Source organism: Aquarana catesbeiana, linkage group LG05 (assembly GCF_042186555.1).
Source record: "Aquarana catesbeiana isolate 2022-GZ linkage group LG05, ASM4218655v1, whole genome shotgun sequence".
Classification (NCBI taxonomy): Eukaryota; Metazoa; Chordata; class Amphibia; order Anura; family Ranidae; genus Aquarana; species Aquarana catesbeiana.
This window is the reverse complement of record NC_133328.1, coordinates 21,350,524-21,368,812: the sequence shown is the minus strand read 5'-3', so window position 1 is coordinate 21,368,812 and position 18,289 is coordinate 21,350,524. Positions and strand designations below refer to the sequence as shown.

At 48.4% G+C, this 18,289-nt stretch overlaps 1 protein-coding gene across 2 annotated transcripts in view; it reads right to left on the bottom strand.

Moving 5' to 3' along the window:
* The window catches only part of CTDSPL (CTD small phosphatase like), a 127,833-nt gene extending 110,370 nt beyond the window's left edge, over window positions 1–17,463 (bottom strand). Inside the window, exon 1 of one of the 2 annotated variants that reach the window (XM_073629507.1) lies at window positions 17,124–17,463. In XM_073629507.1, coding sequence (XP_073485608.1) covers window positions 17,124–17,199 — 76 coding nt within the window. In that variant the 5' untranslated portion in view covers window positions 17,200–17,463. The remainder of the gene's footprint in view (window positions 1–17,123) is intronic. The other variant, XM_073629508.1, reaches the window with a different exon arrangement.
* Between the last annotated feature and the right edge of the window lie 826 nt (window positions 17,464–18,289).

Below are 18,289 nucleotides of genomic sequence, written 5' to 3'. Positions count from 1 at the left end.
GGGGGTGTAAACATGTAATGAAAGCCGAATATATCTTTTAAAAAGAGAAAAGTTTTGTCTCTACTTCCGCTTTATTATTTTTATTATGCTGTGGTTGCTTGGCATTTGATAGACCAAATACGTACTTTTCCATTACACGCTATTACTTTAGAAATGTTGGCAGCGTAAGCCGGGATATGTAATCCAACAGCTAGTAGGCCAAGGGACCTTTTCCATCACACTGGTCTCCAATTGTAAATACACAAAACTCTCCTACACATAGACAAGGTCCCCAAGCTGCACAAGGATGAGAATATATTCCCTCCTCATGCTGACGGACTAATTGGCGAGAGCCTCTCCATCAATTACTTCCAACAATCCTGGTTATTAACCACAAAGATCCTCTAAACTGCTGCTTCCAGGACTAGTTTCCAGGCTACTTAGATAAAAGCCTGGGACAGTTATGATGACAAATCACCACAATTAGGTTCTCATAACCAACACCTAAGGGAAAGCAAAGAGCTTTATGAAGGATCAACTCTGCAACAAAAGGCTTTAACAGCCGAAGAGAGTAAGCACAGTGCGGTTGGGTGGTTTCCCATTCTATTTATATCAACAACCTGCATTTCATGCTTGAAAACAAACACTTAAAAGGTGGACCTGAACGCAAAAAAAAAGAAGACTTGCCATCTTGAAGGAATTATGAAGATAGGTGGATTGTGCCTTGGCTGTAGCCTGAAAAGGTCTTCCTTTTGTCTTGAAATTGTTGCTTAAAAATATCGGAGCACCTCCTGTGCCTTGGACCTCATAGCGGTGTACCTGCAGTGTGCAATCCAAAGCACTGGTGCTTCTGACTGCTAATCTCAATAGATGTGATGACTGCCGTGCTGGTCCATGGTCCTCCTTTCCGGAGAAGGACCTGCAGTACCAGATCTCCCGGCTTCTTTCATTCTGTAGATAGGTGCCTCCCTCACTGCTGCTTCTTACATACTTCTCCCACTAGTCATCAGGGGAGCATCTCCGGTATGGCGGGGGAAGCAAAGCCCTGCTCCACTACCAAGATGGTCGACCCCCCCACAGAGACATTCTAGAATCCAAGAAGTCTAAAAAACTCCCTCTTGCAGAGGAGCTGTGCCCGCATCCCAAAGGTTAACCACTTGCCTACCGGGCACTTTCACCCCCCTTACTCCCCAGGCCAATTTTCAGCTTTCATCGCTGTGGCACTTTGAATGACAATTTGCATGGTCCATGCAATACTATATAAAAAAAACTAATTTTTTTATCATTTTTTTGGTGACAAATAGAGCTTTCTTTTGGTGGCATTTAAACTGTTTATTTTATTTTTTTTTTTTTGCTAAATGAAAAAAAGACCAAAACTTTTGGAAAATATAAAAAGTTCTTAGTTTCGGTTATAAAATTTTTGTAAATAAGTCATTTTTTTTCTTCATGTGCGGTGATGAGGCTGCACTAATGAACCGGCACTGATGGGCTGGCAATAATGGGGCCCTTATAGGCAGCATGGGCACCGATTGGCATCACTGATGGGGCTGCACTGATAACCAGGGCAATGATGATCAAAGCACTGATCTGTGCAGATCTTCCTGTGAGGAAATGCCGCTGATTGGCTCACCTCACAAGCTGTCAGCGTGAGGAGAGGAATGCCGATAACCGGCATTTCCTTGTTTACATGTAATCAGCTGTGAATGGACACAGCTGATCCCATGGGTAGAAGAGCATAGTCATCGGTTCTTTACCGGGATGGGTGATATGCTGTGTCCCAGGGACAGAGCGCCCCACCAATTGCCATGTGCCCTCCCCCCCCAGTGCGCATGCACGGCAAGAGAGGGAGGGCCTTTAGATCGCAAGTGCCCCTGCCCATCATTTGACAATATGGCGGGCGGGAAGCAGTTAAAGTGTTTGTAAAGCCCCTTCCCCCTTCTTATATGCACCTGAACCCAAACCAACGATGTGCATGAGAGCAGAAGCTCTTCTGGGTCTCTGCCTCCCCATTGGCTGACACACAGCAGTGGGGGCCACTGTCAAAACGCAGCTTGAGGAAGGAGTGGGGGGGGGGGGGGCGCGCGGGGCCTCAGACACACAGAGGTGGCTCGGGTGCAAGCACGCTCCAGTGCCCCCAAGTGCAAGCAGCTTGCTCTGGAGGCACTCGGTGAGGGAAGGGGTCAGTAGCACTGGTGGGGGGACCCGAGAAAAAGGAGCAGGGCTGCTCTGTGCAAAACCATTACACAGAGAAATTAAGTATGTTTGTTAAAAAATGTTTTAGATCTAGGGAAGAATAAAAGCATTTTACTTACCCGATTCTCTGCTCCCTCCCAGCTGCTCTGGCAGTGGACTGTCGCTCAGCATCATCGCGGTCACTGCAGTGCTGTGGACTCTGAGTTGGCCTTGTTGGGGTCAGAAGGACCTTCGACCACTCAAGCATGGGGGAGTATACACTGCGGGGACCGGTCTTGCTGCACAGAGGAGGCTCAGGGAAGTAAGTCTTCCCTTCTGTGCCCGCTAGACCTTAAAGTGATTGTAGACATTCAGATTTTGCACAGAGCAGCCCTCGATCCCCCTCCTGTTGAGTCCCTTGCCGGTGCTTCTGGCTCCCCCCCCCCCTCACGAGAGCCCCCCATAAACAGACCGCTGGTCACAGGGTCGTGCATGCTTGCTCCTGAGGTGGCTCTGTGTGTCCATTGACACACAGAGCACAGCTTGGCCCCTCGCTCCCTCCTTTCTGGTGTGTCTGAGCCAATGAAGAGGGAGAGAGCCTCCGCTCTAGTGCACATTGCTGGATTGAGATTGTACGGGCACAGCCCCACTGTAAGGAGGCATTTTCAAGTTTCCCAGAGTTGAGCTCAAAACATAGGAAAAAGATCAGCTGCAAGAGAACCACGGGCAACACCGGGAAGTAGTCCTCTCAGCTTGCCATTACTGGACACAGATTTCAAAGTACAGGTGATCGTTAAAAAGAGTCAGCCTGCTCAACTCCGAAATGTCACTTGTGAGAAGACCCTCTTGGCTTCTTAGATCCCTCCTCTCCAGTATTCTATGTAATGCAGAATGTAAGAAATCAGATGAAGAAAGGGGCAATAAGCCAAAGATGCCACAGCAGGTGGGAAATCTGGTGAAGGTTAAGCCCTCCGTGCCGGAGTTCCCAGGAGAACAAAATATCAGCAGTTGGTCCGATGTGCCAGTATGCCCCTGAAATGAATAGCATTGAACCACACCAATGCACATAATGAGTATTCGAGTAAAGCAAAATTACGGTAAATCCCCTATACGTTACAGCAACTACATAGTGTGACGGGACATCTATAGTGGGACCTACGCAAAAGTTTGAAAAAATTCAGCTTTAAATTATTCTCAGGTCTTAACCACTTCATCCCCGGAAGAATTTACCCCCTTCCTGACCAGAGCACTTTTTGCGATTCGGCACTGCGTCGCTTTAACTGACAATTGCACGGTCGTGCAACGTTGCACCCAAACAAAATTTTTTTTCCTTTTTTCCCCCCACAAATAGAGCTTTCTTTTGGTGGGATTTGATCGCGTCTGCGGTTTTTATTTTTTGCGCTATAAACAAAAAAAAAAATAGCGACAATTTTGAAAAAACGCATTTTTTTTTTACTTTTTGCTATAATATCCCCAAAAAATATTTAAAAAAAACTTTTTTTCCTCATTTTAGGCCGATACGTATTCTTCTACACATTTTTGGTAAAAAAAAAAAAAAAATCGCAATCAGCGTTTATTGATTGGTTTGCGCAAAAGTTATAGCGTTTACAAAATAGGGGATAGTTTTATGGCATTTTTATTATTTTTTTTTTTTTACTAGTAATGGCGGCGATCAGCGATTTTTATCATGCCTGCCACATTATGGCGGACACATCGGACATTTTTGGGACCATTGTCATTTATACAGCAATCAGTGCTATACAAATGCACTGATTACTGTGTAAATGACACTGGCAGTGAAGGGATTAACCACTAGGGGGCAGTTTAGGGGTTAAGTATGTCCTGGGGAGTGTTTATAACTGTGGGGGGAGGCGTGGCTACATGTGACATGTCACTGATCTCTGCTCCCGATCACAGGGAGCAGAGATCAGTGACACTGTCACTAGGCAGAACGGGAAGATGCTTATTTACATTAGAATCTCCCCGTTCGTCCTCTCCATGAGGCGATCGCGGGTATCCCCGCGGCGATCGAGTCCGCGGAACCCGCGACCCGACTCACGGAGCTCCCAGTGCGCAATGGCACGGCGGCAAATTTAAAGGGACATACGGTTACGCCCATTTGCCCAGCCCTGCCATTCTGCCGACATACATTGGCGTGCGCCGGTCGGGAACCGGTTAAAGTGGAACTAAACCTTGTTATCCTTTACCACCAAGAAGCTGCCATCTTAGCGTCCGCTTGACCTGCAGATGGCATGGTGCTACATGTGATCAGCTAGGAGATTGGCTATTTGATGGCTTGCCAGTTCGGTTGAGAGCCAACATAAGCACACTAATAAATAAATAGATATTCAAGGCATGCGTTAAATTTAAAGCAAAACTAAACCCTCCTATTGTTTACAGCCAAGGAAGCAGCCATCTTGGCCTCTGATCTGCAGTTGCCAAGGTACTGCACATGTGATCAGCTAAAATACTGGCCATTTTATGGCTTGACAGCTCATTTGAGAGCACAAGCAACTGAGAGTTAATAATGGCACGCCTTGAATGTAACTTTTTTTTTTCCAGAATGAAAAGTTTATTTCTGGTACAATGTTTTTATTGAGATATAAAAAAGGGGAAACCAGATAACAAATATAACAAATCTGGTTTCCCCCTTTTCATATCTCAATAAAAACATTGTACCAGAAAACTTTATTTCCACTTTTGGGGGAAAAAAAAGTGATACTAAATTTTTTTATTGTTTTTTAACAAATAATTCAAAAAATACCAGCAAAAACATGTTATACTTACCTGCTCTGTGTAATGGTTATGGTTATGCGCAAAGTAGCCTTGATCCGCCACTTAAATCCCCCCGTCAGAACCCCTGGCCCCTCCTCTTCGCCACTTGCTGTGGGGGCACTCATGCATGCTTGCTCCTGAGCCATGCTCTGTGTGTCCATAAGACACACAGTACGGGGCCCGACCCTGCCCCTCGCTTTTTCCTCATTGGCTGTGAGCTGTGACCGACAGAAGAAGGAGCTGCTGTTCCTCTGAGAGACATCCAAGAGAGCAGCCGCTCTCATGCACATCGCTGGATCTCGATCTGGCTGCAAAGGGAGTTGCGTACTGAAAGTTTTTTTACCTTCATGCATAGAGGGCATAAAGAATGCAACAAGAAATGTAAGGGTGCAATAAGGACGGCTAAGATAGAACATGAAAGACACATAGCGGAGGAGAGCAAAAAAAAAATCCCAAGAAATTCTTTAAGTATGTAAACAGTAAAAAAGGGAGGACAGATCATATTGGCCCCATAAAGAATGAGGAAGGACATCTGGTTACAAAGGATGAGGGGATGGTGAAGGTATTGAATTTATTCTTCTCCTCAGTCTTCACGAGTGAATCGGGGGGCTTCAGTAACCAAAACTGCAGTGTTTATCCTCATTACACAACACAGGAAGCACCTCCATGGTTAACAGAGGACATTATTGAAATTAGACTTAGGAACCCTAACATTAATAAATCACCAGGACCAGATGGCTTGCACCCGAGGGTACTTAGGGAATTCAGTCATGTAATTGCCAGGCCATTGTTTCTAATTTTTACTGACAGTCTACTGACTGGAATGGTACCAGCTGATTGGAGAAAAGCCAATGTAGCCCCAATATTTAAAAAGGGTCCAAAATACATCTCTGGGAATTACAGACCAGTTAGCCTAACATCAATAGTATGTAAGCTCTTGGAGGGGATGATAAGAGACTATAAACAAGATTTTAGTAACGAGAACGGTATCATTAGCAGTAATCAGCATGGATTCATGAAGAATCGTTCTTGCCAAACCAATCTACTAACCTTCTATGAGGAGGTGAGTTGCCATCTAGATAAAGGAAGGCCCGTAGACGTGGTGTATCTGGATTTTGCAAAAGCATTTGGCACAGTTCCCCATAAATGTTCACTGTACAAAAAAAAGGTCTGTTGGTATGGACCATAGGGCGAGTACATGGATTGAAAACTGTATACAAGGGCGAGTTCAGAGGGTGGTGATAAAAGGGGAGTACTCTGAATGGTCAGGGGTGGGTAGTGGGGTCCCCCAGGGTTCTGTGCTGGGACCAATCCTATTTAATTTATTCATAAACGACCTGGAGGATGAGATAAACAGTTCAATCTCTGTATTCTCTGTATTTGCGGACGATACTAAGCTAAGCAGGGCAATAACTTCTCTGCAGGATGTGGAAACCTTGCAAAAAGATCTGAACAAATTAATGGGGTGGGCAACTACATGGCAAATGAGGTTCAATGTAGAAAAATGTAAAATAATGCATTTGGGTGGCAAAAATATGAATGCAATCTATACACTGGGGAAGAGAACCTCTGGGGGAATCTAGGATGGAAAAGGACCTGGGGGTAATAGTAGATGATAGGCTCAGCAATGGCATGCAATGCCAAGCTGCTGCTAACAAATCAAACAGAATATTGGCATGCATTAAAAAGCGGATTAACGAAGTGTTAATGTTATGGTGAAACCTTGCAAAAAGATCTGAACAAATTAATGGAGTGGGCAACTACATGGCAAACACGGTTCAATGTAAAAAAATATAAAATTCCAGAGATAAAACGATAATTCTCCCGCTCTACAAGACTCTGGTCCGGCAGCACCTGGAGTATGCTGTCCAGTTCTGGGCACCAGTCCTCAGGAAGGATGTACTGGAAATGGAGCGAGTACAAAGAAGGGCAACAAAGCTAATAAAGGGTCTGGAGGATATTAGTTATGAGGAAAGGTTGCGAGCACTGAACTTATTCTCTCTGGAGAAGAGACACTTGAGAGGGGATATGATTTCAATACACAAATACCGTTTAACAAGACACGTGGCCACTCATTAAAATTAGAAGAAAAGAGGTTTAGCCTTAAACTACGTAGAGGGTTCTGTACCGTAAGAGTGGCAAGGATGTGGAATTCCCTTCCACAGGCGGTGGTCTCAGTGGGGGGCATCGATAGTTTAAAAAAACTATTAGATAAGCACCTGAACGACCGCAACATACAGGGATATACAATGTAATACTGACATATAATCACACAAATAGGTTGGACTTGTGTCTTTTTCAACCTCGCCTACTATGTAACTAAAGTTAAGAAAACATTCTCGCACAACAGAGGAAAAAAAAAAAAGTAATATATATATATATATATATATATATATATATAAAATCAGAATTGATGTAATGTGTCATAATATATTTGTATTGTATTTTCAGACAACTGTACTGACTAAACGAAAATCGTACGATTTGGTATCGTACAAGGAAAATTTTCACGCTTGTCCGATTGAATAATAAAAAAAAATAAATAAATTATTATTAATAATAATAATAATAATAATAATAATAATTATTCGGATGAACTGTTGTCATCGGCTCTCGAAAGCTCTATACCAACGATCCGATTATTGTGCGATCGAGTCGAAAGCGGTATTTTTCGCCCATATTTCGGATCGTGTGTACGGGCCATAAGGCTCATTTACACATGCAGTGGATCGCTTTATAGAGGAATTTGACAGGCGGCGAGGAGACGATACGTTGGCTCCTCACCGCCTGTTTTAAAGCCCTAAAAATGCCACACCACCGCGGAGCAACCGCAAACAAGGTTGAACAATTACTGTTGTTCAACCTGCAAAGTCCAACCTTCTTGGTTCATTATAGAAGGCCGATCTTCAAGGAATAAAACAGACCCGTACATACAACTTATCTGTACAAACTCAAAACAGACTGTCATCCACTGAAGCCAAGGCATGCCTAAAATGCTTGTTTATTTTCATGCCTTCAAAAGACAGCCAGTGATTCATGAATGAAGCACCTAAGACCTCAACAATATGAAAGAAAACCACACAAGAAATCCAAACATCTTAATAATACTGCTGTACAGTATTAATAATAATGCGGCTGTTTGGGAGGATGAGCCATATTCCTACACAACCACGGGCTTGCGCTTTCGTCTCGGCAGGACCAGGCCTTGCCCCAACTGACCAGCAGTGGTGCACCTTCCTCCTGGCCTCCTTTCTTGTTGAACCCTGCTGTGTTAACCGTCATTGCTTTTTTTCAATACTGACCTTTGCTTAGTAGTCAGATTTCAGGCGAAAATCCAGAGAGCACCTGACCTCGGATGGTTTACCGGACTATGCTTGCTATCTGCCTCGACCTCGGAACCGCCTACTGGATTACGCTCGTTTGCTACCTAACCTGACCTCAGAACGGTTTTCAGGACTACTCTTGCCTAATACCTGCCCTGACCCTTGGACTCTCCCAGGATTCTACTACTAGTCGCTGTTCACTGCCTGACCAGCCTCAACACTACAGGTAATCTTTGTCTCATTCGTTCAGTCCCAGTGCTGTCTGGCCACTAATTATAACATTGTGTTATACAACTTGGGGGCAACCAAATACCAGTGGGCCTTCTTGCCTAAATGAATGGGGGCTGCAGAAGGCAGAACAAACACCAGCCGTGTATAGAACCTCTCCTTTTACCCCCCATTACAATTTGTTTGGAGGAAGCAGTGGACGTAAGTTGTGGCCACCTGCACTCCTCTACCTACAGTGGGACCATGGAGAACAAAATGTAGCCACCATCTAACAGGAAGTTGATTTAGAGCATTAAAAAATTGAATTTGACGATTTGGAGGAGCCCAGGAGCAATAGGAATTCATTTAAGTGTTAACGTTATGGTGAATCTCATAAAGCTTTGTGTATACCAGCTCCTGGTGCCAATGCCACTGCTGTAATGAATCCACCACTAAAGGGTGCGGGTGTCCATATGCTCATCCAGAAAGCACTGTAACCAAAGATAAGAAGACACCGCACACCAACAACTCCAAGTGTACATAGTGTTAAGGGTGGTCTCAGCCCCTACTCCTTCCCATAGCCACCATGACGCGTTTTCGAAGAAGGTAGAGAAGGAAGCGCCACCTGAGTGTAGTATTAGAGAAAGATTTAATGACACAGTATAAGGTCACACAGGAAACAGAAGTTAAAAAGGCTCATCTGAGTATATGACGGTCCGTAGTATGGTCCTCAGATCCGGATCCGTTGGTGCTGCAGAGATGCAGGGCTGCAGATCGTTGTGCCTGAAGAACATCCTGTGGCCGCCAGGAAGAGGCTGGGGCCGGCGTGGAACGCACGTGACGTCACGGGTCACGCGATTACTTCCAGGAGCACTTCCAGGGAGGACTTCCACCAAAGGGAGAGACTGGATTGGCTACACGCTCGGAGCTACTGCTCCTTCAATTGGCCAATTGAAGGATCAGTATGTTCCACGCCGGCCCCAGCCTCTTCCTGACGGGCAAAGGACGTGCTCCAGGCCGAGACACAACGATCTGCACCACCAGCGGATCCGGATCTGAGGGCCATACTATGGACCATCATAAACACAGATGAGCCTTTTTAACTTCTGTTTCCTGTAAGTGTGACCTTATACTGGGTCATTAAAGCTTTCCCTAATACTACACTCAGGTGGCGCTTCCTTCTCTACCTTCTTCTTGCCTACTACAGAGCCAGCTCTCTGAGGATAGCAGCCGCCATTTGACCAGCCACAATACTTGCTTAACCCTTGAACTGCAACAGTTACCATTACCTTTTTCTACCATGACGCATTTCGCCCAACCACCAGGGCTTGGTCAGAGATGTAAATGGTGAATGTTATATCCTCTGCTTTATCATAAAATTGTAAGCTCTAAAAAGAGCAGGGCCCTCAGAATTGTATTCGGTCTGCCCTCATGTTCTAAGGTGCTGCACAAACTGTTGGCGCTATATAAATCCTGTACAAGAATAAGAAACTTTTTGAACAAAAAAGCTTGTGCACACCAGCCTGCTGGCAAAACATTGTGGGTTGGTCTCCATTGCGTAGAGGGAAGTGCGAAGGCATTGTTGCAGTTTCTACTTAGTTTTTTTTTTTCTTATTTTATTGAATCGCGGAGGGCAAACAACCCCACTACCTCCTCAGGAAGGGAGGGGAAGGGAACAATCAGGAGCCCCCCTCCTCTAAATAGGCCTCACCTGGCATGTGCCATCCTGGATTCTGCGCCAACCTCACCTGTGCTACACAAACATGGCCGTTACCACCTCAGGAGCATCCGAAAGCAGAAGGCAGCCCTGAGACACATCACTATTGGTCCCCACATCTGAAGCCCCTGGTTGATCCCCTCACTTCCACATGAGCCTCACCAACCTGGCAGCAGAAAAAGCAGGCGGTAAGGGAAACCGAAAGGTTACATAACAGGGGTATTACCAAAAGTATTGGGACGCCTGCCTTTACACGCACATGAACTTTAATGGCGTCTTAGTCCGTAGGGTTCAATATTGAGTTGGCCCACCCTTTGCAGCTATAACAGCTTCAACTCTTCTGGGAAGGCTGTCCACAAGGTTTAGGAGTGTGTCTATGGGAATGTTTGACCTGAGTGCATTTGTGAGGTCGGGCACTGATGTTGGGCGAGAAGGTCTGGCTCGCAATCTCTGCTCCAATTCATCCCAAAGGTGTTCTATCGGGTTGAGGTCAGGACTCTGCGCAGGTCTGTCAAGTTCCTCCACCCCAAACTCACTCATCCATGTGTTTATGGACCTTGCTTTGTGCACTGGCGCGCAGTCATGTTGGAACAGGAAGGAGCCATCCCCAAACTGTTCCCACAAAGTTAGGAGCAAGAAATTGTCCAAAATTTCTTGGTATGCTGACGACTTGGTATGCTTGGCCCCCTTCACTGGAACTAAGGGGTCAATCCCAATCCCCAAAAAACAACCCCACACCATAATCCCCCCTCCACCAAATAATTTGGACCAGTGCACAAATCAAAGTCCATAAAGACATGGATGAGCGAGTTTGGGGTGGAGGAACTTGACTGGCCTGGTCCTGACCTCAACCCAATAGAACACCTTTGGGATAAATTAGAGCTGAGACTACGAGCCAGGCCTTCTTGTCCAACATCAGTTCCTGACCTCACAAATGTGCTTCTGGAAGAATGGTCAAACATTCCCATAGACACACTCCTAAACATTGTGGACAGCCTTCCCAGGTGAGTTGAAGCTGTTATAGCTGCAAAGGGTGGGCCAACTCAATATTGAACCCTACGGACTAAGATTGGGATGCCATTAAAGCTCATGTGCGTGTACAGGCAGGCGTCCCTATACTTTTGGCAATAAAGCTGCGCATGTGCCTACAGGAATGCAGGAGACAAAAGAACCCCCCTCTCTGGGTTTGTGTTTCCTGTAAGGGGGAGGAGCCTCTCTCTCTCATGTGACTGCCAAGAAAAATGACAGTTCATTCAAGTCTATGCGCCGCCATGCGATTGCGACATGCGATGTAGTGCGTGCCATATAAAAAAAAAAACAGCATGCATGCAGCGCACTGCACCTCTTTGCAGCAACGCAGTGTAAACAGGGCACACAAAAAACAATTGCTGAGCCTGTGCTGATTAACGCAGATGGTGTGAACAAGCCCTCACAGTTAAAATGCGTAAAAAAAAAAAAAAAAAAAGGATTCGGGCTTACATAGTTAGTAAGGTTGAATAAAGACACCAGTCCATCCAGTTCAACCTGAGTGAGTGTGGGTCTACAATTGTCCCTATCCCTGTACATTGTGTCTCATTAAGATGCTCATCTATTATATTATTTATTCAAAGGTACCCATATAGCGCCATCAATTTACGCAGCGCGCCACACATACAATCGCACAATCACATTGGTACCTACCCTCAAAGAGCCCACAATCCAAGGTCCCCAAACTCACATTCATATACTGGGGCCAATTTGGGACAGAAGCCAATTAACCTACCAGCATGTCTTTGGAGTGTGGGAGGAAACCGGAGTACCCAGAGGAAACCCACGCAGGCACAGGGAGAACATGCAAACTCCAGGAATGTAGTGTCGTGGTCGGGATTCAAACCAGCGACCCCTTTTTACTGCTAGGTGAGAGTGCGACCCACTACACCACTGTGTCTTGTTCAGAAATAGAAAACAAAATAGAAAACAAAAACCAGATATCTTGAAGACGATTAACATGTAAACATATCCAATGATAAATGGTTACAGAAAAATAATAGAAAGCCTTTTTTTACAGGTAGAGATTCTTTACGGTAAAAGCAGTTCAACCCCTTAACCTACCACATCACATAGTTAACAGCAATCTCAATGAGAAAATGTTACAAAACAAGATGTTTTCTCTTACAGTGAATCGTATCCGCAGTTATAATTACTAAGGAGAACATGGGAATACTTCGATCCAGCACACAGATCTGACAGCCTTTGTGGTGCCAAAAGAAATGTATTCTTCCCTTCGCGAAAGGCAAAATTGGCCACAGATGGTCGGAGTGTTGGCTTTTGCCGAACGAGGAAGCGTTTGCTGGATGCTGAAATGATGGATGGGATTTGCTTTCCAAAATTGTCACAATAGAAACCAGCAACACACAGGATATCATGGGCCAGATTCATTAAATCCTCTTACATAAAGAGCTGTTAGACAGTAAAAACTGGAATCCAACTTACAATGTGAAAAAGTGACAGCTGTCAAGTTGAGCTTTCCCTCATAGAAGAAGTGTAGGACAATTCAAACGAGAACAGTACACAAGACCACATTCTAATTATACCCCTTCAACAAGTCAGGATCCCGCCACAAAATATTTCACAAAGTAAACTAACCCATTCATGGTAATAGTTATTGCTACCCGATGATGGACAACCTATCCCGTGTTTGACCACACCCATGAGGGCATGCCCAATTGGATCAGTCTGTAGATCAGGGTTTCTCAACCAAGGTTCTATGGTACCATGGGGTGTCGTCTGCGTTACCGCAGATTGCTGTGAGGACCCTGGATCAGCATTGTGAGTTGCTATGGGGTGGGTGGGCCGGCCGCCAACACCATAACCAACGACGTTCTTCTAGGGCCAAGGACGCATGGTGCAATTAATTGCTATGGTGATGGCGTTCAGGTCCCCACACCTTGGAGCTCCATGACTAATCCAGGGGAAGGAAGCATGCAGATCTGCCAGCAGTATTTAGGAAAACCCCTGGGTTTGGAGAGGACACAACGATGTGAAGGCCGGGGAGGGGGATGTTGGAGAGAAAGAGAAAACCTCTTGAATCGAATGCAGGGGGGGGGGGGGGGTGTACAGTATGGAACGAAGGCGGGGGGGGTAGAGGGAACCCCTAGATGCGAGCATTGGGGTGGGGGGTGGACGGGTTGGAGAAGAAACCCCTTTGACGTGAATATGGAGGAGCAGAGAAACCTCTTGATGCAAAGGTGTGGGGGGGATGTTTGAAGAGAAGGAACCTCTTGACGTGAAGTCGTAGGGGGGTGGGGGGGTGGTGGTAGTAGTAGAGGGAACCTCTAGACCAGTGGCCTCCGAACTGCAGCCCTTTGCTGACACCATCGATGGAACACTATTCCTCCCAGTGACACCAAGGTTGGGCCATAATTCTTCCCACCAAATTACACCAACATAATTCCTCTCACTGACACCAAAGATGGGGCATGGTTTACTCCCACTGATGCGTGGACATCAGGACATTTTCTACTCCCAATGGGCCCTAGTCCGACCCCACTAAAGTCTGAAGGACAGGAAACTGGCCCTTTGCTTAGAAATTTTGGAGATCCCTGCTCTAGACGTAAAGTTGGGGGGGGGGGGGGGGGGCAACCTCTTAATGCGAAGATGGGGGGGGCAGAGAGGGGAACTCTTGACGCAAAGGGGAGCGTTACATTTTAGACCGGGGAGCCCCAGAATTTTGCATGCTTTTAATGGGTGCAAAGGCTGAAAAAAAGGTTGAGAAATGCTGATTTAGACATCCTTTAACCTCATTATAGCAGGCTGCGGCCCTCCCACACTTAAAGTAGGGTGCTCCCTTATCCTACCACACATTCAACCAAGCTAGCACTGTTCTTCCTGCGCTCAGGATTTCCCTAAAAATAGGGCCATAAGGTGTCTTCCCAGGTGGGCCGGGGATTTCTAGTTGGCTCCAGGCTCTGGTCCTATTCCTAAACATAACAGTCTCTACACTAGGCCTACCCTTCTCCTGGGTACAGTACTCCCTCCCTAGAGATGTGAACCTTTTCTCTCTTCCCGGGGTGTTTGACACTTCTCCTAGACAATATACTTCTTCCCTAGACATCCTCCTGAGCATGGTACCACCTCCCAGGAGGTCTGACCCTCCTCCTGAGCACAATACCCCACCCACAAGACATCAGACCCTTCTCTTGGGTACCCTCTCCCTGGACATGTACCCCTTCTCCAAGGCACAATATCCTCCTGCCTGGACATCTGAACTTCCTTCTAGACACTGTAACCCACCCTGGCTATCAGATGCTTCTAGTGGGGACAGTGCCCACTGCTTGGGCATCTGACTGTTCCAACGGCATGCTACCCTTGCACTTGGCATCTGACCCATCTGCTGAGCACACTACCTTCTCCCTGGGCATCTGGCCCTTATCCTGGGCAAAGTACCGAGGGCATATGACACTTCTAGACATCATACCTCTTCCCTAGGCATCCTCTTGGGCACACTACACCCTCGCTGGGGTCGACCATCCTCCTGAGCACACTACCCCCTCAAAGTGCATGTGACATTCTCTTGGGTACCTCCAGGGTACCATGATCCCTTCCTGGGTATGAGACTTTAGTACAGGGAACAGTACCCCCTCATTGGGCATCTAACTTCTGTCCTGGGCACAATCCCCCTTTCCTAAACATCTGATCCTCCTTCTGGGCATCATACCCCCTTCATGAACATCTGACCCATTCTCCTTGGTACCATACCCTTTCCCTGGGCATTCAACCCTTTTCCTGGACATCTGACCCATCTCCTGGAATAACTACCATCTCCCTGAACATCTGACCGTCCTTGTGGGCACAATACACTCTGCCTAGGGAATAGGACTTCTCTCCTGGGTCAGTAGAACCCCCCCCCCCTTCCCCCCGGACAATACCCTACCAATGGAAATCAGAACCTTCTCCTGGGGGATCTGGACCTTCTCCTGGACACCATACCTCTTCCCTAGGCATCCTCATGGGCATTGTACCCTCCCACCACGGTCTGACCCTCCTCCTGCGCACAGCATCCCCTCTCAGGGCAGCAGTCAGTCTCTTGGATACCAAACGCCCTCCCTGGGTATGTACCACCCCCCCCCCCCCCACCTCCAGGAAACAATATCTTCCTGCCTGGACATCTGAGGCTTCTTTTGAACACAGTACCCCACTAAACCATTCATTGGACACCATACCACCTTCATGGACATCTAAACCTTCTCCTTGGCACTGTACCCCTGCCTAGGGAATGGGAATCCTCTTCTGGACACAGTACCCCTGCCTAGGGAATGGGAATCCTCTCCTGGGCACAGTACCCCCCCAGGACAGCCCCCTATACCCAGAGGTCTGAGCTTTCTCCCTGACACAGTACACCCTCCTGGACATTATATCTCTTCCTCGGGCATCCCCCTAAGAACAGAACCCCCTTCTGGGGCATCTGACACTTCTCAAAGACATTATACCCCTTCCCTAGGCACAGCCCCCCTCCCCCCCAAGCACCTGACCTTAACCCTAAGTACCTAGAAAACCATATTTCCTCCATGGGAACAGTACCCCCTTCACAGGGCATTCCACCCTTTTCCTGGGTGCAAAATCCTCTTCTCCTGGGCATAAAATCCCAATCCTTGAGCACCATACCACCCCCTTTCCCAGGTATTAGATCATTCTTTTGAGCACAGTATCCTCTCCCTGGGCACCACACCCCCTCCACGCCCATTATCCTGGGCACCATAGCCCCCTCCATGGCCACAGTTAATCCCTCCCAGGACATGCCACCTTTCTCCTGGTTGAAATATCTGCTTCTCCTGGGCACTATACCCCCCTCCCTGGGCATCTGACCCTTCTCCTGGGCCCCAAACCTCCCTCCCTAGGCATCTGACTCTTCTCCTGGGCACTGTACCTCACTCTCTGGGCATCTGACTATTCTCCTGGGCAACGTACCTCCCTCCCTGGGCATCTTACCCTGGGCATCTGACCCTTCTCCTGGGCAACGTACCCCCCTCCCTGGGCATCTGACCCTTCTCCTGGGCAACGTACCCCCCTCCCTGGGCATCTGACCCTTCCCCTGGGCAACTTCCCCCCCTCCCTGGGCATCTGACCTTTCCCCTGGGCAACTTCCCCCCCTCCCTGGGCATCTGACCCTTCTCCTGGGCAACTTCCCCCCCTCCCTGGGCATCTGACCCTTCTCCTGGGCAACGTACCCCCCTCCCTGGGCATCTGACCCTTCTCCTGGGCAACTTCCCCCCCCTCCCTGGGCATCTGACCCTTCTCCTGGGCAACTTCCCCCCCCTCCCTGGGCATCTGACCCTTCTCCTGGGCAACTTCCCCCCCCCTCCCTGGGCATCTGACCCTTCTCCTGGGCAACTTCCCCCCCCCTCCCTGGGCATCTGACCCTTCTCCTGGGCAACTTCCCCCCCCCTCCCTGGGCATCTGACCCTTCTCCTGGGCAACTTCCCCCCCCTCCCTGGGCATCTGACCCTTCTCCTGGGCAACTTCCCCCCCCTCCCTGGGCATCTGACCCTTCTCCTGGGCAACTTCCCCCCCCTCCCTGGGCATCTGACCCTTCTCCTGGGCAACGTACCCCCCTCCCTGGGCATCTGACCCTTCTCCTGGGCAACGTACCCCCCTCCCTGGGCATCTGACCCTTCTCCTGGGCATTCAACTTTTTTCCTGGGTGCAATATCTGCTTCTCCTAGGCACCCTGCCACCCTTCTCCTGGGCACAGGACCCCCTTCATGGAGGTCCAACTATTCTGAAGGCCACAGTACACCGCCCCCGGGCACCTCAGTCTTCAGAGCACTCTGCCCCCTTCATTATATATATATATATATATGTATATATATATATGGCAGACTCCTCCCCTTTCAGGGTGTCTCACCCTTCTCCTGGGCACAGTCCAGCCTTTATTCTCTATAGCAGGCCCCTCCCCCTCCCGGGTGTCTCACCCTTCTCCTGGGCACAGGACAGGACGGCCTCCTCCTTGGGGTTGGTGAGCTGGGTGATGATGGACGTGCCGTCCATGGGGGTGGCTCGGCGCTCCTCTTCTGGCCGTCGGGATAGTCTTTTAGCCGGGTGCGAGCGGCTGTGGGCTCCCCCGGGGCTCCGGGCGCTGTGCCTGCCTCCTCAGCATGTAGTCCGGTGCTCTCCTCTGATCTCCGGGGGGTCCCCGTCCTCCCCGCACTCCGCTCCCCTCACCTTCCCAACATGGACGACGGGCCGCCACCACATAAACAAGGGGCGGGGCCTCTACATACACCCCGCCGGACTACGCCAAGGGGCCCCGCCCTCCTCTCCGGCAACTGGAGGGTTAGCCGCGGCGGGCGTGGCCAGGAAGGGGGGGAGGACGGGGACGGGCGCGCTGTGATTGGCGGGAGGAGACGTGGATGACAGAGGGGCGGGGATGGGTTGGAGTATAAAAGCTCCTGCGCAGATTACGCGCAGAGCTGGGAAAGCTGTCACGTGGTCTGTTTGGCCAGCAGGGGGCGCGTTTAACGTAGATCTAAGGGCTGGATAAGAGTAGAGGAGGGTTATAACCCATGTTGTGTCCCCATTGGGGAGATTTCCCTTCACTTCCTGTCCCATAGCCAAAACAGGAAGTGAGGAGAGTCACTAGAACTAGTGTCCCCCCCATTGCAAGATTTCCCCTCCATTCCTGTTCTGGTGACAACCCAAAATTTGTGATTTTCTTTGACTTTCAGTGATAACGGTAAACAGGACAAATTGGGGGTGAGTCTCCCTAATGGGGTCACAGACAGCAATAAACACCTAATGAGGGTTCTAACCCTTCTCCACTCTGTCCAAACCCCCCCCCCCAAAAAAAGTTTTGCATTTATTTACACTTTAACCACTTGCCGACCAGCCGCCGTCGTTATACGGCGGCAAGTTGACGTGTTCCCCCAAATCGCCGTAGGTGTATGGCGGCTCCTTTAGGGACCCGATGGGCGTGGCCAGCGGCCACGATGTCCACCAGCCACCTGCGGTCGCGGGAACGAGAGCCAGAACAGGGATCTGTCAATGTAAACAGACAGATCCTCGTTCTGACAGGGAAGTATAGAGAGATCTGCTGATCCTAGTGATCAGGAACAGCGATCTCTCTCCTCCTCCAGTCAGT